This window comes from Xenopus tropicalis, chromosome 3, assembly GCF_000004195.4.
Source record: "Xenopus tropicalis strain Nigerian chromosome 3, UCB_Xtro_10.0, whole genome shotgun sequence".
Lineage (NCBI taxonomy): Eukaryota > Metazoa > Chordata > Amphibia > Anura > Pipidae > Xenopus > Xenopus tropicalis.
Genome location: NC_030679.2, coordinates 18,084,921 through 18,110,502, shown reverse-complemented (window position 1 = coordinate 18,110,502; position 25,582 = coordinate 18,084,921). Strand labels below are relative to the sequence as shown.

General features: G+C 37.7%; 1 protein-coding gene across 4 annotated transcripts in view; it reads left to right on the top strand.

Moving 5' to 3' along the window:
• havcr1 (hepatitis A virus cellular receptor 1) overlaps positions 1 to 23,932 on the top strand; it is a 30,075-nt gene extending 6,143 nt beyond the window's left edge. The window contains exons 2-11 of one of the 4 annotated variants that reach the window (XR_004221921.1): positions 8,151 to 8,495; positions 10,654 to 10,800; positions 11,450 to 11,590; positions 14,390 to 14,563; positions 15,975 to 16,127; positions 19,311 to 19,354; positions 19,622 to 19,715; positions 21,966 to 22,031; positions 22,603 to 22,642; positions 22,725 to 22,764. Coding sequence is in view for 3 of the 4 variants with exons in the window: in XM_012959731.3 (XP_012815185.1) it covers positions 8,151 to 8,495; positions 10,654 to 10,800; positions 11,450 to 11,590; positions 14,390 to 14,563; positions 15,975 to 16,127; positions 19,311 to 19,354; positions 19,622 to 19,715; positions 22,603 to 22,642; positions 22,725 to 22,851 (1,265 nt within the window). In the remaining variant the exon portion in view is untranslated. Of the gene's footprint in view, positions 1 to 8,150; positions 8,496 to 10,653; positions 10,801 to 11,449; positions 11,591 to 14,389; positions 14,564 to 15,974; positions 16,128 to 19,310; positions 19,355 to 19,621; positions 19,716 to 21,965; positions 22,032 to 22,602; positions 22,643 to 22,724 lie in introns of all 4 variants that reach the window. The other 3 variants (XM_012959731.3, XM_004912792.4, XM_002932294.5) reach the window with 3 other exon arrangements.
• The last annotated feature ends 1,650 nt before the right edge of the window (positions 23,933 to 25,582 follow it).

Genomic DNA, 25,582 nt, shown 5'->3' with positions numbered 1-25,582 from the left:
CCTGTGGAGCCTGATATTGAGAGAGAGAGAACCAAGGGAAGCCTGTGGAGCCTGATATTGAGAGAGAGAGAACCAAGGGAAGCCTGTGGAGCCTGATATTGAGAGAGAGAGAGAGAGAACTAAGGGAAGCCTGTGGAGCCTGATATTGAGAGAGAGAGAACCAAGGGAAGCCTGTGGAGCCTGATATTGAGAGAACCAAGAGAAGTCTGTGGGGCCTGATATTGAGAGAGGGAGAACCAAGGGAAGCCTGTGGAGCCTGATATTGAGAGAGAGAGAGAGAACCAAGAGAAGCCTGTGGAGCCTGATATGGAGAGAGAGAGAGAACCAAGGGAAGCCTGTGGAGCCTGATATTGGAGAGAGAGAACCAAGGGAAGCCTGTGGAGCCTGATATTGATAGAGAGAGAGAACCAAGGGAAGGCTGTGGAATCTGATATTGACAGAGAAAGAACCAAGGGAAATCTGTGGAGCCTGAGAGTGAGAGAGAGAGAGAACCAAAGGAAGGCTGTGAAGCCTGATATTGACAGAGAGAGAGAACCAAGGGAAGCCTGTGGAGCCTGAGAGTGAGAGACTGCCAGGGCAACTTGAGAAAGGCAGAGTTCTGAAAAAGTGCTGTCAGCGTAGCTGACTTGGAATTAGGCTGTATGAGCTGGCTAACAGAGAGACGTTGGTCTCTGGTGAACTGTGAGTAATAGGGCGTTAACCTTCTCATGGTCCAGAGTCTGGGAGAGGCCCTGGTGTTGTCAGGAGCATTACATTCTCATGTAGGAGAGATTCTGATTCTGTGTAAAGAAAAGTACCCTGTCCATGTGATTTCTCTTTTCAGCATAAGAAACCCACTTGCCTACCTTTACAAAAAGCTAATCTTCCCCTTATATATATATATATATTTGATTTATTATGTAGATATAAGGACATTGTAATGGGTTAATATATATTACATTTTCTTAAATATTTTAAAAAATAGCTTTAAATTTACCTTTTTTTAATTATGTTAAAAGTTTAAATAAATACATTAATCTAAACATTAATCTATGTAATATTTAATATTTTAGATATTTTGTAATGCAAAAGTCAGACTTGGAATTTTAACTGCTCTCTTTTTGCCAGAACCGAATGCCTGAAAAAACAATTAAGATAACAATGCCCTCCTTAGATTCCATGTATTTTTGATTGTCAGTTGGGTGACCCCAGCAACTAAATAATATCTTTGGTGTCAGCCTGGAAATAGCCAGCCAAGGGATGCTAATTATTTAAAAAGCATGCAAAATAAATGAAAAAACAACATTGCTCATTTAAAGGTTTATTTAAAGGTGAACTTCCCTTTTAACATTTTTATTGTTGCTGTTGTAATGTGCTGTTGTAATGTGTAGTTCACAATTCAGTTAATTTGTTTTCAGATGTTCACAATGTGCTATTTATAGTTTCACAGAAACATGCTGAACGTGGGCTTTATATTCTGTATCAAACCAACAGTCCTATTACTGTGGAAGTAATTCCCCCCTTTCTTTGATGATAATGAGAGTTGATTGTACTTATACAGAGCTACCTATTTCCTGCCTTATCAGGTTTAAGTCTAATTATCAGTATTTACCATCTTAATGCAATCATTCTTATCAATTCTCTCCCCTTGCTCCTACATTGCATTGCAGCATGGCTTGCTCTTTGATCGAAGAATCTGTTCATGTTTCACTAATGGGTTTAATTCATTATCAACGCTCCATACTACTCTGTACTAAAAGCAATTATTATCAACAGTGTTTTACTTAGAAATGATCATGCTTATTATAACATTCATATCTATCTAATCTATCTATCTATCTATTTATCTATCTCATCTATCTATCTATCTATCTATCTATCATCTATTATGCCGCCCCTCTCGCTTATCAAGTGCTGGAGGGGGTCTAGGGGGCTGCATTGCTAGTGCAAAGAGCAATATTGTGCTCCCTGCACTAGATGAGTTGAATTTCCTGTTTAAAAACAGGAAAAGCAGCGCTTAAAGTTACCATTAATGACATTTTGACCCCCCCCCCCCCAGTAACTTATAGGGTGCTATATGCTATACATGGACCCCTGGCCTTATAAGAAACTAGTAGGTGGTTATTACAAATGACCAGGTTTCACACTGGTCTATCTATCTAACTATCTATCTATCTTTCATGTATCTATCTGTCTGTCTGTCTAGGTATCTATCTCTCCATTCATCTATCTATCTATCTATCTATCTATCTATCTATCTATCTATCTATCATCTATCTATCTATCTATCTATCTATCATCTATCCATTATTGTGGTCATTTAGGGGGCCAGTGCCTTCTGCTCTGTTTTAACAATGAACCCCCCATAAATCTCAGCTCTGTGTCAAAATACATTTCTTCAAACTTCTTTTGACATTCACCTGTCTTCTTCTTTATCCCATTCTAACTCTAAACATTTTCTTGAGCCTCTACCAATGTCTGGAATTCCCTACAACAATATATTACTCTCCTCTTCATTCCAACCCTTCAAACCCTACCTAAATACCCACCTGTTGAAGAAAGTCTGTTTAATGAACCCTGAATTATCACAAGTCAACATATCATACAAACATATAACCAATTCTTTTCAACAACCTTGCATCAAGTGTCCCCGCTCCCTCTAGACTCTAAACTTTTGATTTCAATCTTCTTTGTGCTGTAACCCTTTAAATCCTAATATAGTATAAGACACCTGCTTGCTTGCTATACTATTATTTTAAAGGAGAAGGAAAGGCTAATAAAGAGTTAATCTCAAGCTGCAGGCATACCTTTAGTTGTCTCAATAGTGCCCTTAAGTCTCCCCATATTTCTCCCGTTCAGATTATCAGAAGCCAGACAGGAAGAAAAACCGCTGAGCTGTGTAAAGAAAGTTCCCATAATGCCTCACTCCTTCACCGAGACCAAGTGAACATGCTCAATTAGTTAGACTATGGGACACATTTACTAATCCACGAATCCGAATCACGAATGGGAAAAAATCGTATTGGAAACGAAAATTTCGGAAGATCGCAAATATCACGAAAATGCTTACAAAAAAATCATATTAGTCACGATAATATCGTATTGGCGATCTGAAAGTCACGAAATTTTCCTACTGAACAATTGTAAACAGCGGTAAAACCTTTCCGATTTTTTCGTGCAAACGTCCGAAAAAGTCGTGCGGCGTATGAAAAAGTCGTGCGGACGCCCGAAAAAATCAGCGAAAATACACTCGGATCGTTCGCATGAACGCTCGAGCGTAAATGTAAATGTGCCCCTATGAGTCAGCTTCCTGCTGATTGGCTCAGATCCACATTCCTAAGGGGTGGGAGTGAGTTCTTAGCATTTTTGAGGGAGGGGGAGCAGGAGAGGGGAGAAAGAAGAGAGTTGTGTGTCTGTGGCAGAGGAAAACAGACACAACAAATCCTTTGACAGAAAACTCAGTGCAGCGTTTCTGTGAGTGCTTATGGCTGTATTTAAAAAGACCTTTCTGATGAAGTTTACTTAGTTTTTACCTTTCTTTCTTCTTTAAAGGTTGAGTTTATACACTCAACTTCGGTCTAAAGTTTCAGCACCTCAATAGAAGCAATGATCCAGGACTTCAAACTTGTCACAGGGGGTCACTATCTTGGAAAGTGTCAGTGACACTCACATGCTCAGTGCGCTCTTGCAAATTATCAAGCAGAAAACAAGATTCGCCTGTTATATAAGATGATGCTACAGGGCTGATTATTAAATTCTGATGCTAATTACACTGGTTTCTGAGCTTCCATTTAGTAATTATCTGAATTAATTACTAATCAGCCTTTAGACATTTATAATTTGTATATACAGTATATTGTGCGTTGGTCCCTATGCTCAGTAAGTGACAGCATCACAGAGCATGTGCAGTGAATCAGAATGGGAACTACTGGGGCATCTTTGGGGGCACAGATCCTGCTAAAGGACTGTGGTTGCCTCGGGCTGGTACAGAAGCCCAAAATAATAATGTACAACATTTCTAGCCTACCTCTTTAGTTAGGTTTAAGTTCTCTTTTAAAGTGCAGTATAACCCGTTGGCACTGTGTACATAAATAAGCAATTGTAACGTCTGATGTGAATTTGGCTGAGGTCCAGACACATGATGCAATGACCAGTTGCTCAGTATGGTTTCCCCTAATTAGATTGTAAAATGAATGCCAAACTACCAGGCATGAGGAAGAACAGGCAGGTAAGCTAGCCAAAAGCAGGCACACTCATACTGTAGATAAAGACCAATTGTAAAGTTACTGGAAATAACTATTTCCTTCTCTTCGGCTGATGTGTAAATTGGTCTTCAATTTTTAATTAATTCAAACAAGCAACTATTGATGAAAAAATGTTTATATCTATTTTAATACATACACAAGAAGCATTGTGTAAACCCTTCCAAACAAAGGAAGACTTAGATCCAAAAAAAAATTGCCCAGGGCAATGGAATGATTATTACTGGCCAGCCATCCACTGTGTTTATAAAAATGTCCTGCTTTTTATATTTAATTGCCAGTAAAAGTAAATAGATACTAGTAGCTATTACTGATACATAAGTATGTGGCATTTATTCAGCCTGAACTCGCCCTTCTTCTCTGTAAGGATACGTAACGTGTTTCCAGTTGCACCGGTGCCTTATACAGCACCGTTTATATACCTAATGCCGCCTGAGGCAGCTTTCATGATACCGCCTCTCTTGCTTACCTTTACAGTGCTGGAGGGGGTCTAGGGGGGCCGCATCGCTAGAGCAGAGAGCAACATTGTGCTCCTTGTACTAGAAGAGCCAAATTTCCAGTTTAAAAACCTGAAAAATCTATCTGTCTATCTGTCTATCTATCTATCTTTACAGCATTGGAAGACAAAATCTGTTTTGACTTCACAAGTTAATTTATCCCCACTCCTGGATAAGAACTGTACCAATTTCATGGACCATTCCGATTTATCTCTCCATTCGTCTATCTATCATCTATCTATCTGTCTATCTATCTCTCCACTCTTCTATTATCTATCTATCTATCTATCTCTCCATTTGTCTATCTATCTATCTATCTATCTAAATCTCCATTCATCTATCTATCTATATATCTATATTCAGACATCAAAAAGAACAATGTGTAACGCATAAATCTGACACAAGATGGAGCTGTGGAAGATAAAATAATTGTTGTTACGTACTTTAATTGGTTATCCCCCCATCTGTCCTTCCCAGAGGTAAAGACAAGAATAGATACAGTTTTAATCATGGAAAAGCTAACTAGCACACTACTGGACAGACAGAAACAATTTGTAAAGGTATGGGATCCATGGATCAAGTATAGATATCCAAATGGATTTGGTAATTCCGCGTTAACCTATTAAAATATGTTTAATTAAATAAGTTCCGTTAAGTATATTAGATGGACAAAGTATATATAACATAAGCTAGAGCAGTGGCAAGGCAGCAAATTTAAATCTGTTTTTTTCTTTTACCCCTTTCCTTCCCCAGTTATAAATTTTCCTACTTTAAACCCTCTACCTCTTACTCCTGTTTCCTCCTGTCCCTCCCTTCTTCCCCCCTTTCTATAATTTTACCTACTTTAGATTACATATACTAGCGGATAGCTGAAAGGATTATACAAAATAAATATAAAATAAGAGAAACAAAAATATATGGTAAATGTGACTTTGTAATACACTGTTACTAATGTTGCATAGGTGGAAATGTATATGTAACTGACGTTTTTCTTTCCCTTCTGTATATGTTTAAAAAATGAAAACCTTTAATAAAAAACTATTGAAAGTAAAAAATTGTTGTTTTACAGCATTGGAAGACAGAATCTGTTTTGACTTTGTAAGATAATTCATCAACACTCCTAGATAAGAACATTACCAATTTGATGGACCATTCCGATTTTGTAGACATTACTTTTGCTGTATGAGCGAAAAACAAAGGGAATCAAAATTGTCGAGTCCCTTAAATGGGCAATTAACCTTGACAAAATGAAGCAATTTATAAATAGTATATTATTATTATTATTAACATTAATTTATAAACCGCCAACATATTCCGCAGCGCTAGTATACTACAAATACTTTTTTTCTATTCTCTATATTTTACAATTTTTAGAAATGTAACTAATTTATAAGTTTTAAATTTAGCTAATTTCGTTTCCGCCCCTTTAAGGTCCCCAATAGAGGAAAGCAAGATGGCTGACGGCCTGAACTGTTAACAATGTGATTATTTGGTTAATACATTGCTGGGTTTTGTCCGATAATCCTGACTTTTTTTAATTGTTGCTGCGACAATTTGATAAAATCAGGATTTTTGCAGGGACAATTAGAAAAAGTCAAGGTTTTTACAACTTTTGTAGCAGCGACTTATCCATGCAACTTATTTTTAGTAAATGTTAGGCATTCGAGTTTAGTCAAATTTGAAAATAAATAAAAATGAGAAATTGTGGAGTTTTAGTAAATCAGCCCCTTAGTGTAGAAGAGTAAAATTCTGTAACTATGCCCCTTCCAGGTGCTCCAAATTCTTCCAGCTGTAGAAAGAAACAAATTGTTTATGAGGCTTGCTAAGCCTAATACCAGTGCTTCCTGCCTATCCAACATCTCCTTACCTCAGAAATTCTATCTCCATATTCCTCTCTAGGGAACACTCATGCAAGTCGGATTGCTCCTTTTGGAGCACTAGAACAAATCTTGTCTGGTCCAGTCCTGGCACTTAAATGCCAATGCTTAAACATCTTTACGCTTTACCCCTCAGTATGTGCCTGTATGTTATCCACCCACTTATATTGTAAGCTCTATGGGGCAGGGACCTACTTCTTACTACATTGTACTCTACATGTTCTCTACTGCATGTATGTATGCATGTATGTAGGAGATGTATATGCCATGTACTTAAAGACACATCTTTAAGTACATGGCATATACATCTCATACATACATACATACATACATACATTTATACATATATGTATTTGTACTTGTTTATTAATATGCTGGATACTTATTCATTATATATACTAGTCCTCCTTGTGTGTACTTTTCTACACTGTAAAATTGTACAGTGCTGTGTATTCATGTAGTGCTTTATAGATAAAGTTATACATACATACATACATACATACATATATACATGCATACATTTATACATATCTATTAATAGCCACATTATTAATACGAAGTTGGTCCTCTGCCCTTCTTGAAAGGCTTTCTCCTAGATATTGGAACATTGTCGGTGGGATTAGTTAAGAGCTTGGGCTCTATTATTGGGCAATGGGTTATTATCCTCAAATAAAGATTAAAAGTCCTGCCGTAGCTTCCAGTGTTCACAGTAGGTACTCATCAACAGGTAACAGACCCGTGCTGGCTGTACACATTTCTAAATTCAAGTATAAATAACCCAGAGAGTACACATGTTCTCAGTGAAACCGTAATTTTATTGAGACATTATAGCACATTACTTGTACTTCATAGTTCCTATTTTATCCACAGGTGTGTAGCTGGGGTGCAGTCATCAAACCAATTCTGTATGTTGCTAGTGATGATCAAATTTTTTTGCAAGGCATGGATTTGCAGCGAATTTCCGCATTTCGCCTTTTGACTTCAGCGAAAATCCGCCTGAAAAAAATTTGTTACACGTCACGTCAAAATGGGTTGCGGAAAAATAGGTGCAGTTGCGTCAATATAGACATGGTTGTGGCAAAAAAATATGCACACAACAAAAAAAAGACACGCGCAACAAAAAATTTGCGCGACAAATGCGCTTCAATGATTTTTTGCCGTTTCGCAAAAAGCTAGTAAAATCTGCAAAGCAAAACAGGACACATTCGCTCATCCCAAACTTTTATCACAAAGTAGGAATTATTGTCAAAAATGTCTTTGGATGATGTAGTGACACTGGTCTTGGCAATAATGGGTTTGGCCTAAATAATAATTATATGGGGTGGCCGTATACTTTTAGTATCTTTATGCCTTATAAATCTGTGAAACGAATAAGTGTATTTTTGCATTTCACAATTATAACAAGTAGCAAAGGTGTTTTTGTACAACACACAACCTTGGGCCTGAATGTGAAAGTTGTCTGCCCAATAGGATATCTCATGATTAGCTGTCATTTTTTTTATTGATGTATTAATGACATATTTTTTTCATTGCAGTTACTCTCACGTGTGGATATGACATATATGGAATGGAAGGGCAATCAGTTATATTACCTTGCACCTACAAAGTAAGCGGCACAAGTGATATTACTACCATGTGCTGGGGTAAAGATGTCTGCCCTAGCTCAAAGTGTAATCAACCTCTCATTTGGACTGATGGATATAAAGTTACTTTTAGATCTTCTAATCGATATGAGCTAGATGGCCCCATCACACAAGGAACAGTGTCTCTAACCATTAAGAGCTTGACCTTACAAGATCAAGGAACTTACTGCTGTCGTGTGGAGCACCATGGCTGGTTTAATGACATGAAACTCAACATCAGGCTGGTGGTGAGAAAAGGTAAAAAATGTTAGATCCAATTCTCTTAGCAAGTTTACCACTTAGTTTAATGATCTCGTTCCTCACCTATAAGCCTGAAATGCTTTAGCATTGAAGGCAAATAATTCCCCATTAATGCATCAGTTAATACAGCTTCTCCAGCAGAATCCTGCATTAAAATCCATTTTTCAAGAACAGTTTTTTTTTATATTTAATTGTGAAAATTCACATGGGGCTAGCCATATTCTTAATTTCCAAGGGTGCCACAGCCATGTGACCTGTGCTATGTGTTAAATAATGGGTAAAAGAAAGAATATCTGATAAACACCTGAAAGCAGTTCTGATGTGTAGCGTTGGCTCCTTCTGAAAGCTCAGACTAAGGCTCAATGCACTGAGATCGCTCCTACACACCAATATTACAACTAAAAAAAATACATTAGTTAGTTCAAGAATAACATTTTAAATAGTAAAGTGAATTTTTTGCTATGTAAACAGTGTAATTTAGAAATAAAAAGTACATTATAAAAATCATGAGAGAATCCCTTTAAGATGTTGAGGGCATTGTATAGGTCTTGTTATTCTTAGGACATGGGAAGGACATTAGATAATAGGTTTGCTCTTAATAAATTAGACCAGTGCTGTCCAACTGGCGGCCCTCTGTGTGGCCCCCCACCTATCTGGCTGCTTTGATGGCTTACTCTTGTATAAGCTTTAAATGGTATCAGTACTGTGATTAACTGCCCCCCCCCTACATGGTTCACATCTCAGATTCAGGCTGCAAACCCTCTGTATTGTTTAAAAATGTAATCCCCTGTGTTGTTCACACCTTTTAAACTCTGCATTGTTCACCCCCTGCAGTGTTCACACCTCAGGCTCAGACTGTAATCACCCACATTGTTCCCCTGTTCACACCTTAGAAAGACTGTAGGAGCAGTAGAAACCCACAAATAATCTCTGCACACTACAAAAAGAACATATACTGAGGTGGTACTGCAATTAAAAAGTTTTTTAATATATAGCTATTGTGCAGACTGTAGAAGTGGCAGCATTGTGTCACTGTAGGCTGCCTGTGTGTGCCATACACACAGGCAGCATAGGGCAAGCAGAGTATGGCACACACAGGCAGGGTAGGGCAAGCAGAGTATGGCATACACAGGCAGGGTAGGGCAGGCATAGTATGGTACACACAGGCAGCATAGGGCAGGCAGAGTATGGCACACACATGCAGGGTAGGGCAGGCAGAGTATGGCACACACAGGCAGGGTAGGGAAGGCAGAGTATGGCACACACAGGCAGGGTAGGGCAGGCAGAGTATGACACACACAGGCAGCATAGGGCAGGCAGAGTATGGTACACACAGGCAGGGTAGGGCAGGCAGAGTATGGCACACACAGGCCAAGTATGGCACAAACCAGCCAAGAATGGCACACACAGTCAAAGTATGGCACACGCAGGCAGGGTAGGGAAGGCAGAGTATGGCACACGCAGGCAGGGTAGGGAAGGCAGAGTATGGCACACAGGCAGGGTAGGGAAGGCAGAGTATGACACACACATGCAGGGTAAGAAAGGCAGAGTATGGCACACACAGGCAGGGTAGGGCAGGCAGAGTATGGCACACACAGGCCAAGTATGGCACAAACCAGCCAAGAATGGCACACGCAGGCAGAGTAGGGAAGGCAGAGTATGGCACACACAGGCAGGGTAGGGAAGGCAGAGTATGACACACACAGGCAGGGTAGGGAAGGCAGAGTATGACACACACATGCAGGGTAGGGAAGGCAGAGTATGGCAGGTTTTTGCTGTACTACAACCATTAATAAGGGAATGGGCATGTGATAACACGGGTGTGGTTTCAAGTCGGTGCGGTTTCAAAAAGGGGAGTGGTCAAAACTGGCTTCCATTATCGGCCCTCCACCACGTAGGTTGGAAAAATTCCGGCCCTCGGTACCACAGAAGTTGGACAGCACTGAATTAGACCCATTATTTTTGAAGGCAAAATTCATAGATCCTTCCCTTACCTGGCAACACAGCTCTTGCAGGACCTTGTTTACTTCCATTCATCCAAGTCGTAGGATATAAGGTATCTACAACAATCATTGTGTATTGTGTTTAATATGTTTAAAACAAAGGGTCTCTTGGCTTAATTTCTAAGAATGATAACTTTCCTTTTCAACCTTAGCTCCTGTGACGACTAAAGCAACAGCAACTACATTAAGAACTACTAGTACCGCAACCACAACAGTAAAGCCAACAAAGATACCTACTACCACGCTTGTTCCAACCAATGGTACTTTCATAACTCATCATGCAAACCATCACACCACAGGTAAAATTTATTCTTCACTCTTAAATGGTAACTAAGTATAAAAGGAACTTTCTGGAATCAGATGCACAATTAAAGTCGTATACAAATCTGAAGCAGAAGTTTCTACCCAACTAGAAAAATTGCATTTAGCTGCCTGTTTTTGGCAATGTTAAACTGGCCACAGAAATGTTTACATTGGCTACTGACTTGGACACCCAGCCAAAGAGGATCCAATGTTTCCAGCCATGCCGTAGTCATGTTTGTTGCAGTAAGACTTGTTACAGTAAGCCCTTATAGCTGCCAGGTGTTTAAACTTCTAGTTGTTTCTTAAACTCCCAGGCCTAGATAGGCAGTAGGTAGAAGGAGGTGTTGAAGAGGACCAGTGGGTAGGAATGGAAAGAAGAAATATATTTGTGTGGCCTTGTTGCTTTCAGATTATAGATATTTCCCATCAAGACCTGGAGCTGCTAATTTCTAATCATACCAATACTTGCTTTTTCCTGCTTTGCTTTTTGAGGGCTACACTAGCAAATCAATCATAATACATTTAAATTAACCAAATTTTATTAATAAAGAGATGCTTTGCTATAAACTTGCTTTTATATTTTCCTTGGAGGATCTTTTAATATTCTTTTTTGTATTTGTGTTGAACCTATTATATAATCACAAGGTGTTGAGCAGAGAAAAGATACCATCACTTACACTTCCCCTGACATTGCTGCGCTTACCACCTTATCTACTCTTGCTAACCCAACCACTCGGACAGATGTTGTGAGTACAGAGTTTGAGCCAACTACCTCATTGAGTTCAGGTAATATATTGGCCATTTATCCCACCTCCTGCAAAAGATGTAGTTTAGTTTATTGGGTTTTTATGATAGTAAAGTATTTTGTATTACTGTGGTTGCTTGCCACTAGACTGCTATCAAATGATGCTATGTACTTTATAGATACGGGGAATAAGATATGAGAAAGCTTGGCAGCTGTCATTTATTAGAAGACATACGGTTGACTGGTGTCCTATATAAGAGTAATAATAAGCTTTCAAACAGATAGGAGTGGGTATGGACAACTTTCTGGCAGCACAGGAGTGTTCCCTAGGGATGATCCTAATCTAGTTAGCACTGAGCTCCTTCACTGACCATGGATTTATCTTCCTTCCAAAGATTCCACAGCACAATTTCCCCTAAAAAGCTTTAATTTTAGCTTTAGCTGATTGGCTGTTTAGTAGAAGCCATTAAATTATTCCAATTAAAAACAATGATGAGATAACAAGTCATTATATCAAATTTTGGTAATAGATAAAGGATAAAATATAGAAACAGATTTAAGGGAAAGAAATGTATGTAAAATTGCTCTTCTGAGTACTTTTTTGCAATGTACATACATTTTTTCCTAGTTTTCAATGTAATGAATTTTAAACACCACCTGCTGTTCCTTTTAGCCAAATGGACACAGTCAGTAGAAAATTATAAAAGTCTTGTTATGCTCAGAAAATGAAATTAGAGGGCAGAGGAGAGCCGTCAGATGTTTCTCTGGTCAGAAGTTTAAAAAGTGCTAATACCTAGAACTAGAAAAAAAACAATTAATGTAGATTGCAAACTGGTTCAGAAGAGCTCTGACAGATTCTACATTAATCAAGGGTTTATATTTTCTTTAACTACTTATTAGGGTGTTCTGCTGACGTCCCCGTGGCTGTGCTCTGAAAGGATTAGTGACTAAAAGTGCCCATAATGGAGTCATTTAGAAACAAGCAAAAAATAATAACGGATTGTAGTGCAATGTTACAGTGCAAACATTACAACGTGTATCAAGTACTTGGATTAAAAAACAAGCATTGCGACACTGAAACAAGGAGTTTTATTAAACCTCAAACATCACCCCATTGTAACAACAGCTAAAAGGTTCCAAGTAGATCCAGTGCAAACATTGCAACAGAGAGCAAACAGTTAAACGAATAATTAAGAACACGTAACAACATAACTCCCAATGTATGGGGATGGATGGTAAATTGGGAACTAGGGCCTCTTCTTCATCAAGGGTCCTCATCAAGGGAAGACATTTATACTAAATGGCATTTAGTTCAAATATTGAGATAATTGCTTTACACAATCTAATTCATATTAGAATCTTATTAGCATGATGTACACCAGAAGTCCCCCAACCTTTGTTACTCGTGAGCTGCAGTCAAATGTAAAAAGACATGGAGAGCAACACAAGCATCATAAAAGTTCATGGAGGTACTAAATAAGGGCTCAGATTGGGTACTAGGTAGCCTCTATGCACACTATCAGATTACAGGGGGCTTTATTTGGTAGTAAATCTTGTTTTTATTCAACCAAACCTTGCCATCAAGTCAGGAAATCAATAAATAACTACCTGAGTATTATATCAATAGAATATACACATTTGGAAAGATGTTTTTCTGAGATCTAACATGCCAGTTCATGAATGCCTTTGACACTTCTGTAGCTGATCCAGTCTCTGGTATAACTAGAAGTAATAAGGCCCTACAGCAAAATCTAAATCTTTGAGGGCTCTTCTCCTGGCCATTAAAATTTACTGGTTTCTTGTGCAATGTAAATCTTTTGAAAATGAGCATCAGTCAGAATCCATGCTGGGCCCTCAATTTTCCTGGGTCCATCAGTAGCCACAGGGCCTGCTGCTAATCTACTGTCATGCCCAGGAATGCTTTACAGAAGGTTATACACTTTTTAAGTCAGTCAAATGTTAATAAGAGCCCTACTCTCTGTCTTACACAGCATAACACACAAGATAATGTCCATGTCACCTGTTTTGTTCTTACTAACCATCTATAGTATTTGTGTCGCTGTAACCTAGTGATTTTTAGCTGCATTGTGCCTAATATATAACTGTATCTCCTAAAAGTTACGTTACAAAATAAAGCCCAGTCAATGCCTCTAACAGTCTCTAGCAGACAATATTTTATCCATCGCTTCCAAAATGAAAAAAACTTGATGAATGGACCTAAACTTCAAAGCTTTCAATGTAACGTGGCTGCTAGTTTCTCTGGTAAGGTAAAAGTAGAATGCTCAAGAATACTCAAGCTGATAAATGCCATCCCAAAACATTAATCATTATCAGGCATGGATTTAAAAAAATTGCACTCCTAGCCAAGATGTGGATCCTAGAGATTCAAATGACTGTCAAGATCTTCCACCCAATCCCCAGTGAAGATGTGCCCAGTGGGCGGCCTGTCGTCCCCAGATTTTTGCTACCCTAAACACGGGTCTTTGTGGCTAGCCCACAAATCTGAACCTGTTTACCATACCCCATTGTGGCATTAACCACAAATGAACAATCTTCTTAAGGTGGTGGTTTTTCAATACTAGATTGCCAGAGGCTTTCTTCTGGGGTAAGGCATGAGAAATTGGATATGAAATTTTTTTCAAGAAATGCGTTATATTGTCAAGTATGAACATAACATTTGGATCTAAAAATGACAGATATCCCTACCAGAAATCCTAGATATACCTGGGCTGAATGTAGCAGAGAGAAATGCTAGGTTATGATAGATCCATTCAGGCTGGACTAAGAAGATCGGCACATTTCTTTTCTTGTTATTTATACTTAATATTTTTTTTTTTAAGAATCTTCTACAAAGCCCCCCACCTGGGTTCCACACTGTAATGAGACCACTCCTGCAGATTCCGCAGATTCCCCAGAGCCAACAACTACCTATGAGATAAGCACCAAGATGTATGAAGAGTTTAGCACAGAGCCTCTGACTTCCACTCCAAAGGAGAGTCACCTGCCAACTATAGGTACAAATATAAACTATAAAGTTAAAAGGGAAGATTTATATTTTATAGACTGGCTTATTCTTAGCAACTTTTGAACTGGTCTTTATTTTCATTTTAGTTAGTTGCTGGGGGTCACCCAAGAAACAAAAGAAAAAGAATGCTCTGTGAGGATAATTATTTCTGTTACTTATTGCTTATCCTTCTGTAAAGCTCTCTCCTATTGATCTTTCATTCTGAAATATAAACCAGGGTCTGGTGAGACCCTAGCAACCAGATACCCATTATATTGGACATTAGACAGTGACAGAACAAGAAGTTAGAAAAAAACCACAAAAAATTAAATAAATTGAGACCAACTGTTAAGTGTCTAAGAATAAAAGTTATATGGCAAACTAAAAATTAAGGTAAACACCATCTTCAAAAAAGCTTTGCAATGTTCATTATTTGTTTGCAACAGATAAAATTTTGATGGCTTCAAATCAGCAGGGCTTATTTGGATTTCATACTCCAAAGGTTTAACCAATAGCCACCATGCTACTGCATAACTACTATTATACTCTAACTACTACAGTAATATATTATAATTATACAATAGTTAGAAAAGTTGAACAAAGACTCACATATATCAAGGTCAAATCTCATCTCTCATTCTTCTAATTCTTCTAAATTCTACCTAACAACTGATCTAGAGGAAGCTATCTGTAGCAGTTAAGGGCCCTTTTTTTCTTATTGGAAATGATGCAGATGGGAAGATCATTTATATACCATTGGAATGATTATATACCAGTTAATGAAACCTCATACACAAATTTCCAGTACCAGCAATACCTTCAGCTGCCCACCTGTGCTAAAGCCCTGTAAGTATATCTATATCCCTACAGCAGCAGAGATATAAAGAAACTCTTACTGGTCAGTGTTTGCAACCTAACAGCCACTAGAAGGCAGTATGTATTCATATAAGAAATTGGCACACAGTGTGACAACCACCTGTTTTTTGTTATCCTTTATTTATATAGTGCTGACATATTCTGTAGGGCTTTACAGAGATTATGTATCATTCACTGTCCCAGAGGAACTTACACTCTATAATCTCTATCACATACACTAGGGTTAGTTTTTTCTAATTGGGAATTGGGAGTTTCTGGAGTGTGGGAGGAAACACACACAAGCACAGGGAGAACTTGCAGACTCCTTGCAGGTCGTGCCCTGGAATAAAATACAAAACCCAACACTGCAAGGCAGAAATTTGAAACTGAGATCGATCACCCTGCCAAATGCCTGATATAAAATCTAGTGCCTACATTTTGCAAGCCTAAAAGGATTGCAGTGAGCAGGTATTCTAAATGAAAACATTAATGCTGCAGGGGAATGAAAACCAAGCTATATGCAATCCACTGTGATATATCTTTGTTTATTGTTTTGCGTTGTATAGAAATTACCACCTCAACAGTAGATGAGAACAGAAGTTTAAGAGAAAGTACACAAGTCATTACCATCAGTACAACAGAATCTCCATCTTCTCCCTCTGCAACACAGATAGACAAGATACACCCAGCGCAGGGACCCCAGAACAATTTAGAACCAGGTACTATCTATCTATCTATCTATCTATCTATCTATCATCATCTATCATTTATAAGTATACATGTTTATACAATTTAAAGGAGAAGGAAAGGCTATAAAGAGTTAATCTCAAGCTGCAGGCATACCTTCAGTTGTCTCAATAGTGCCCTTAAGTCTCCCCATAATTCTCCCGTTCAGATGATCAGAAGCCAAACAGGAAGAAAAAACGCTGAGCTGTGTAAAGAGAGTTCCCATAATGCCTCGCTCCTGCACAGACACCCAGACCAAGTGAACATGCCCAGTTAGTAAGACTATGAGTCAGCTTCCTGCTGATTGGCTCAGATCCATATTCCTAAGGGGGGAGTGAGTTCTTAGCATTCTTCAGCGAGGGGGGAGCAGGAGAGGGGAGACAGCAGAGAGCTGTGTGTCTCTGGTACATGAATTACGGACACAAGAAATCTTTTCACAGAGAAGTCAGTGCAGCATTTCTGTGAGTGCTTATGGCTGTATTTACATAGACCTTTCTGATAAAGCTTACTTAGTTTTTACCTTTCTTTCTCCTTTAATAAAAGAAGGAACCAGCAAAAAGTTGTTACTTGTTAGGAGTGCTGGAAGTGGAAGCTCATTTCTATCTAGAGAGATGCAAGGGGGCCAGTCCAGCCTTATAATGCACTTATGCATTGTATCTGAATGAGGAGTACTTACATATACATTAGGGTGTGGTGCATTCACCATTATAACACAGAGAGTCAGTCAGACATATGAATGATATTCTGACTCAAGCCAAGTGTTACTGTGAGTATTGAAGAGCAACTTGTGGTACAACTACTCTTCATTCCCTTACTTAACTAACACTTTGGTATACACTCAGTACAGTAGCAGTGTCAGAATCCCTCCTTTGGTCAAAAAATGGCCTATATGGAAAGTTCCTGCACTTGATAAGGACATATTTCTATAGACTGCCAGCCCTAGTTGACAAAGTATCCCGGGACTATCTTCCATGGACGCTATCTGTATTCATTCTACTAAAATTGCTTTTGTTCAGCTATTTACTCTCCATACCCCAAGTGCAAGCTTTATATGGGATGTCATGTAGTGAAACACATAACAAAAAATGCTTTCAAACAATGGGCAGGTCATTGGTGGGAATGATGTTACAAGAATTGGACTATTACATTAGAGGGACACAAATTTTAGCCATGAAAAATGTTGCAGCTGTTTTGTGGTCTGCATGTATAGAGAATCTGTTGGGGTACTTGCAGAGCCAATATGTTTGTTAAACAGACCACCTTCTAAGGATGAGGCTGCTACAAAGGTTTTGCTGTGGGGTACCATACCCCATACCATGTTCTAACAACTATCCCTCTAGGTTAAAGATATGATAAGTGTCTTCTTCTGGCAGATCTTTAGACTTGGATTTGGCTCAGGCTTCCCTTTGAGAAGCAAAATTAACAAAAAAAAACCCTTAACTTAAAGTTATCAAATAAAAACATTGTCATTTAGCAATAATTCCAAGGCTTTCTAAACAGTAAGCACTCACCCCAAATCTCATTCTACCTTTCCCTAAGGCGAGGCTGGGCTCCCAAAAGTATCTACAAGAAGCATTTCCCAAAACTTTACACACAGCCACTAATCTGGATACCCCAAGAGGAATAGCCCTACAGCTTGGAAAAGTTATAACCTAATACTTTATAGTGATTTACAAAGTGCAGGGCTAAAACTTGCTCAAACTGCCATATTTTCGCACATTTTTACCCTGCCCTGCACAGGCACTTCAGTATTGACCGGCTTACCTTGTGCCTGCTGACGCTGTGCTCACAGCAAGGCCTTGAGGCTTGATATATCAATAACGACTTAAAAATGCTATATTAACACAGATTAGTGGTGTATATAATAACAGCTATAAAGAAAATGGGGACATAATGATGTGTTTACTACATGTGACAAATCCAAATCAATATGCAATCTGAAATTGATTAATCTAACTTAAAACTGAGAGATGAGATGAGAGTCCAAGACTCACACCATAATAACACAGGGCTGGATGAATGATCTGCCTAATACTGTAATTAGATGCTGCCGTGCATCAGTATGGAAAATAGTTGTTGTTGTTGTTTGTTGTTTGTTCCATGAGTCACGTATATTTTTCCTTTTAATCTGATAATTGTTCAAGCAATTGGGTGGTATTTACTCTACCCATTTCTAATAATATAACATTTGCACTTGCATACATGCATATATACACAAGTGTATGCTTAGTAAATCATCAAAACACTAGTCCACAGGGAAATATATGCGTTGACTGAGATGCTTCTTCGACCTGCTACTGAGAGAGCCATATAAAGGCTTGTTGAGCTAACCACACCCCCTTATGGTTTTTCTAATTGGGTTATAACACAGAAGAAGGCCTACTGGCAGTGATACAGAAGCATGTGAGAGACAATGCCAGATGAAGCAAGATCATAAAAGATTGTTTAAGGAAAGCAAATTAAGGTTTACCCAGGAGCAGTAACCCATAACAACCAACAAGATGCTTGCTTTTAAACAGATGACCAGTAGATGCTACCTGCTAATTTGTTGCTATGGGTTATTGCTCCTGGGCAAACTTAGTGCCTTTTATACACCACCGCACTGAACAAGAATTTGAGTGTATATTTTACTTTTACTGAATTTCAGAGCACTAGCATATGTCTGCATGTTGAGTGCAATGAATATGAGGGCAATGAATACCCATCGGTGGCCGACCGGGTTGCCTAAGGTGCCCAGTTGGCTTGGCCGTCCCTGCTTTCACCCCCAAATGCAAACCAGTAAATTGTTTCAGTAACCTGAAAATCCCAAAAACATGATTAGAATGTGTCAGATATAGACCCTTTTGACTGAAGTATGGTTCTTTAAGCCACAAGAAGCTTGTCCTGTAGTCCTTCAATGTACAGGGATTTATAAATATAGAAAGGGTTTGTTTTTGTGGTTTTTTTAATGCATTCCAAACCATATTTGCTTTCTGCCTTTGATACATACGCTTTTCAAAATTGTTTATTTAATTATAGTATATAACCAAATCAGAGGCATTTGTCTTGCATCAGACCTTCATTTTTAGGTAGAGCTTCCAGTCAAGCTGTGCAAATTAGCAAGGAATGTTCAATTTTGAAAAATAATGTTAGCTTACCTACCATTCTTTCATTCTTTTGGTTTCTTTAATTTAAAGGTACCTCGACATTATCTGGAAATGTCACCATAGTAGAGACACAGGTAAGATGTCCTGCTTTCTGTATTCTGTTTATATTCTGTATTGCTTTTTCATATAATCTCCAACCTATATAAACATGGTCATACACACACAGAGGACATTTTTGGGGTTATCCAGTTGATTGTATGACACTGAAGGTCTCCCTTTAGGAAACCTAACTGACTGCATCTATGTAAATGTGGGATGAGCCTATGTTGGACCTGCCTAATCTGCTTCAATCCTAGTGGTGTTATGTACTTTTATCATCATTTTCCTTCTCTCTGTTCCAGAAAACTGGAGTTCCTCTATATGTTCTCATCACTGTCATCAGCGTATCAGTCATACTCATAGTAATGGTTACACTCCTGATGTTGAAATTAAGAGGTGAGTGGCTGAAGTCAGTATAGAAACTGCCTAGTAGAAGATGATTATCCTACAAAATAAAACTATACATAAAACATAAGGTGAACATGAATAGAGTTATATAAATATATTTTCTGAAGACTTAAAAGGTTTATGGATAGACATGTCATGACTCACATGGAAAAAGTTTTAATAAAGGCTGATTAAGATCTAAATAGATACACAGACACTGCACATATAACAAACAGATAAACAGATGGATAGATAAATGATAAATACATGTGTTTCTTAGCCTCACTGTTGGGGCTCACTTGATCCTCACACCTCTTCATAAACACAAAAACATGGAGCACCAGTCTCTTCTTTGTACGGAAACCCAAGATTTGGTCTACGACAAAGCAACAATAGATATACCTGTAATATTTGCAATGGTGCTTCAAGCTGAGTGTTAACTATATGAGGCAGTGATGAGCAAATGTTTTCAGCAGCTATGGATTTGTGGTAATATTCCGCATTTCACTACTGATTTTTTTTTTTGTGAAACTGCGGAAAACAATTTGCTGCAAGAAAAAGAAAATTAGCCCCAAAAAAACACCCATTGACTTTAATGCATTTCGAGACTTTTCAGAAGTTTCACTAATGGTTTGTCAAAGTGAAATGGAACAGATTCGCTCATCACTAATATGGGGCCTTCAAAAAACATAATTTAAAAACCCTATTATAATAGGACAGCACTCCTAGGATTTAAAGAATTGTGAGCAAAATGTAAATTGAAAAAAAGAAAGGTTTATTACCTAATGTTTCGGTCTCACACAGAAACCTTCATCTGGAGTGAAAATGTAGATAAATGTAGATAGATATATAGATAGATAGAGATCAGATAGAGGACAGATAGATTAGAAAACTAAATTGGACAAACAGACGGACAGACTGACAGACAGATTTGATAGATGATCAGAGAGAGAGTGCAGATAGAATATCTTTATATTGTATATTAAAGATAAGAAGACAGTAACAACAAAAGTGGCACTATATAATAAATAGCCTTACTCTACAATTATATAACATCATTTCACAGATCCATGTGAAAATATTTATAGCCTATGTAGAAATGTGACAGAGCTCATGAGGGTCAAATGAACATGAAATAAATGTGAACAATGTATTTTAATGCTTTCATCCAAACACAATTATTTTAAAATCTATTTTTCTTTCCTTTCATTACTCCCGGGATAAATTAACTGAGTGAAATTATAGGGAACTATCCAGGAAAATGGAAGCAACAAGATTAATGTTTGTGATAATGGAAAGCAATTGGATTAAACTGGTCTCTCCAATTTAATCTAGTAAAGCACTGATAGTCAGAATAGTTCAGTGTTGAACTGGGCCTCCAAGGGCTCATCAGAGAACCTGATATTTGGAGGCTCACTTTCACAATAATTTTGCAAATTCCAATGTTTCGGTCCCACTGGGGGACATTTATTCCCCAGTGGGACCGAAATGGTGGAATTTGCAATACAATGGGGAAATAAAAATATAATTACTATTTATGGAATATGGAGTGCTGGCCCTTTCTCTTTATAATTAATAATTGACAAAGCACCAAAATTTGCAGAATGGTTTGAGTGACTTTACCTTGAACATATATATATATATATTCATATATACAGTATATATATATATATATATATATATATATATATATTAATATGCATTGATAAACAATAAAAGACATGTCATTTTCAAGACTGCATAGCACATAATGGACTTGAGGTTCTGATGTTGCAAATGAACGGCAATGATATTGAATCTTACTCATTATGTAATTTTACTTACTAACTCTATTCTGTACCAAAACAAAAGACTAATTGCAATTAAAATGTGTAATTAATTTGAATTACAAGTAAATAGGATGCAAATGAAACCCCAGAAAGGTCAGGCATTGTGCTGTTTATTTGCCTACAGCAAAGGCACAGCTGTAAATATTTGGCCCCATACCGACCAGATTGGAAGGGCTGTATCATGAAGACTATAATTAGAACAGTGCAGTAATGAAGTTTTATGAGATATACATAAGGGACTCTTTAACATCTTCACATATCCAGCAATTTATTTTAATACATAGTACCCAAGAGGTTCTTATATTAGGGCAGCCAATTTTTCTGGTTTAGTGTTGAACTATTAAGCCATGCAGTAAGGAAACAGTATAGTAGAAGCTGTGAGCTACAAACTCTGGGAAATGCATTTTATGCTGTAATGTTTTTCTTAAAGGACCTCTGCACCATTAACCTTTCCTTCAAGAGAGGAATTTCTATGCTGGCATACATATATGAGAGTGTAGGTACATTTGTTTTATTTACTTTAAAACACATTCATTTTTTTTGTGTTTCTGTTCCATTAAAAATGGCGCTCCAGACTAAGGCATTTTGGGCCAGATTTAATTTGATAAGAAAAAACATATTCCTTGGTTTATCACATGAAAACTCTACTGATGTCTACTGGAAAATCTGGAATATAATTTCTAATCTAATGAAATCTGGCCCTTTATTACTAACATTAGACAGTGCAGAATCCTATCTCTTTATGACTAATACTGACAAATAATATTGCATCAATTAGGAGAAGGTAAGAACATTAGACAAGCACTAAAACAACAGAGGTGCTTTAGAAATAGATAATATAATAGCCAGCATTTTTAATTAAAGCTATCCAACCTGTAGGGATAAAAAAAAGAAATAGTCATATAAAATGGTCAATAATCATCTTTAGCAAAGATTGACTTGATTTGTCTGCCCTAAAGCTAAAGGAAGCTGGGCAGGCCTGTGTAGCAGGACACTAATGCTAATTAAATTCTTAATCTTACTTCTAAATCTTACTTGTATTATTTTCTCCCCTCCTACACGGTTAGGCAAGGGAAGCGGAGCTTATTTTTTCCATCAGAATCCCAGGTAAGTCTATAAGCTACATTTTCCGTCACTATAAGTTTACTTCCTTTTTGCTTAGTTCTTAACCCTGCTCTTGTTACCCCAGTTTAGAGCTTGTTACGCACGCTGATGACCTGGCTGAGGACACACAAGCAGAAGTACCAGAAGTGAGCAAAGCAGGCTGGGAAGTCACAGCTGAAACAAATACAGATAAAGAAAATCATGTGCCATAACTTGTTGCATTTAATGTATGAAATGTAATTTCACATTTAGAATGGTACCTTTTTTGTTAAAAATGGTTTTTGAAAGTTTGGTACCATTTTGCTGTAAATAATATGTTTTTGACTACTATTTCCAGATCAAAATCATGTATTATATGCACTTTTTTATTCTCTCTGGTCTGCAGCAGTGGGACAGTAGTGGTCTATAACATTTTTATATTCATATGGTATGTTCATTGTCAGAGCCACCAGCTTATGGCTTCAATGACCACCAGGTGGCATACACCAAGCAAGCTTCTATCAGTGTTAGATCAAATATTCTGCTATGTTATCATAAACAAAAATGAGCCCACTTACTTACAAAACAAAAGGAACAAAGGCACACTCCCCTCCAACGCTTCTCTGATTATCATAAACAAAGGTATATGCATAGGCCATTTTCACTTTTAGTTGGAGGGACACAGCCTCTATGTCATCCTATAGGTCAGAAGGTTAGTATGATCTTATTATAAAAAAGGACTGAACAATTGAACTGCATATGGTTCCCTAATAACAAGGATTTTTGCTTTTTCTAAGGCGTGGCGGAAATTTCATGAAAATAGGATGAAGAATCACATTTTAGGGCTATAAAGTCAATTTGAACTCATGTCGTGGATTTATATGCCAAGAGCCAAATGAAAAAAAAATATTTTTTGTAAATGCATTTTGTAATAGCATAAAACTGTAACTTTTGAAACCTCTCAGACCTTATTCTGCAGCCCATAGTGACCGCTGGTGAATTAAAAAGAAGTTGCTTGGAAAATCTAAACACAAAGGAATTTGCCACTTTAGATTTAGGTCTGGAATTTGAAGAGTAAGGGCAAATGGGGAAACTAAGTGCCTGGCCATTCATGTTAATAGTGCAAATATGCAGGCTAAATAACCTCCATTTGCTATGTCGCCAGAAACGCAAGTATCATCAACCATCGATAAAGACTAGGTGATTTCCAGTCAATTCCAGGAACTGCGGCAAAGCAACTCTTAGGGGCCCATTAATCAAAGTACGATTGTTTCCGAATACAAAAAAAATTTGTGTTTTTTCTAAGTTTTTCATACTGTGCGTATTTTTTGCAACTTTTTCGTACTTTGCGACAATTTGCGCAACAATATGTGCGACAAAATCGTATTTAATTGTCACTTCGTTATCGTTACTTTCCTTGGGCCAGGTTGGAGCTGCAGAGTGCCATTGAGTCTTATGGGAGGCTTCCAAAATCATGCACAGAAGGATCAAAGTTCAGATACGAAAATTTAGTAACTTTTGGGACGCCATTACGATATTATCGTGACTATTGAGGTTTTTTCATAAGCATTTTCATGAAAATTCCAAACATCAGAAATTATTGTATTTAATCTGAATTTTTCCCATTTTGGGATTCAAACTCGTACTTTGATAAATCTGCCCCCAGGTCTGACATTACCTAATTGTGTTAGATCTGTAGACTTGAGTATCACAAGCTATACAAGTCATTGTATGGTTTCATGGATTGTAGATGTATTTTCTCTCTGGGATTCAATTGATTTATGTGAAGACATGAATTTTGAATGAATAAAGCTCTGAAAATATTTTCTCCTAACTGTTTATTGTCACAGTTATTAGTAAGTAAAGGTAAACAAGAAATAGCCCAAATGTTTAGGGTTAAGCTCCACTGGTTAATTCTGCTAACCTGGGAGAGTTTCTTTGGGAATCAGTGATCCAAGGTTGTTCAAAGGAAATATGATTGGTTTTACTGTGATGTGGTTTACCTGAATCTCTCAAAACCCAAGGCAGTGTAGGCAACATCCCTGTAATGTTCAACAGTCATGGGAAAATATCAGTTGATTTCACCAGAAATATTTTTATTTTTATGGATTTCTCCATTCAACTAAGTTGACTAACGGGCATCAGTTTGCATTATCAAATATCTATACAGTTATAGAGGACCCAGAGGTCTGATGGTGGTGGTCCTGTGTGAAGTTAACCGGCATCATCTCCAAAAAGCGTGCATAAATGAGAAGTCTTACAGAAAGGTTGATTAAACAGGCTGGTGCCTAACAGAAGGACTGTGAAATTTTCAATGAAACTTAAAGTTATGGGATCAGCAATATCTTCTTAATTATAGTCAGGCTCTTAAAGGGTTTGTATGTATGTATGTATATCTTTATTTATAAAGCGTTACTTACGTACGCGACGCTGTACAGTAGAATACATTAATACAAATGGGGTTATTAAGATAATTGGCCAATAAGAATGCTGATTCCCAGCACTGTGTCAGGCATCTTGCGGTTATCTTACATATAGAAATACTTATGTAATTTTTTCCATTCATTATAGGACACTGGAATGAGACATGGGAATAAAGGAGAGACTTGTTCAGTGCTGGGAAATTGTGCTTAATGCTCCCAACTCCAATTGCAGGACCAAATAACATGGAGCCAAAATAACATGGAGCTGGAATTCTCATTGGAGGATTTCTTTCATTTTAATGCAGCTGCCAGTACTGATGTTCCTGGACTACAGCTCACAGCATATCTTAACCTTCATTACATGTTAAATTGCTCTGGTATTTGTAGTCCAGCAACAGCTGAGTAAAGTTTGGTTGAGCAAGTGCAGCACGGCAGGGTTTAGTACCTCTTTATTAGCATTTAAATATAAATTCACTCTCCTAGAGAAGTTGCTACCAGATTTACAGAGGAGAAGTCATTTGGACATTGTCTGCCATAAGGG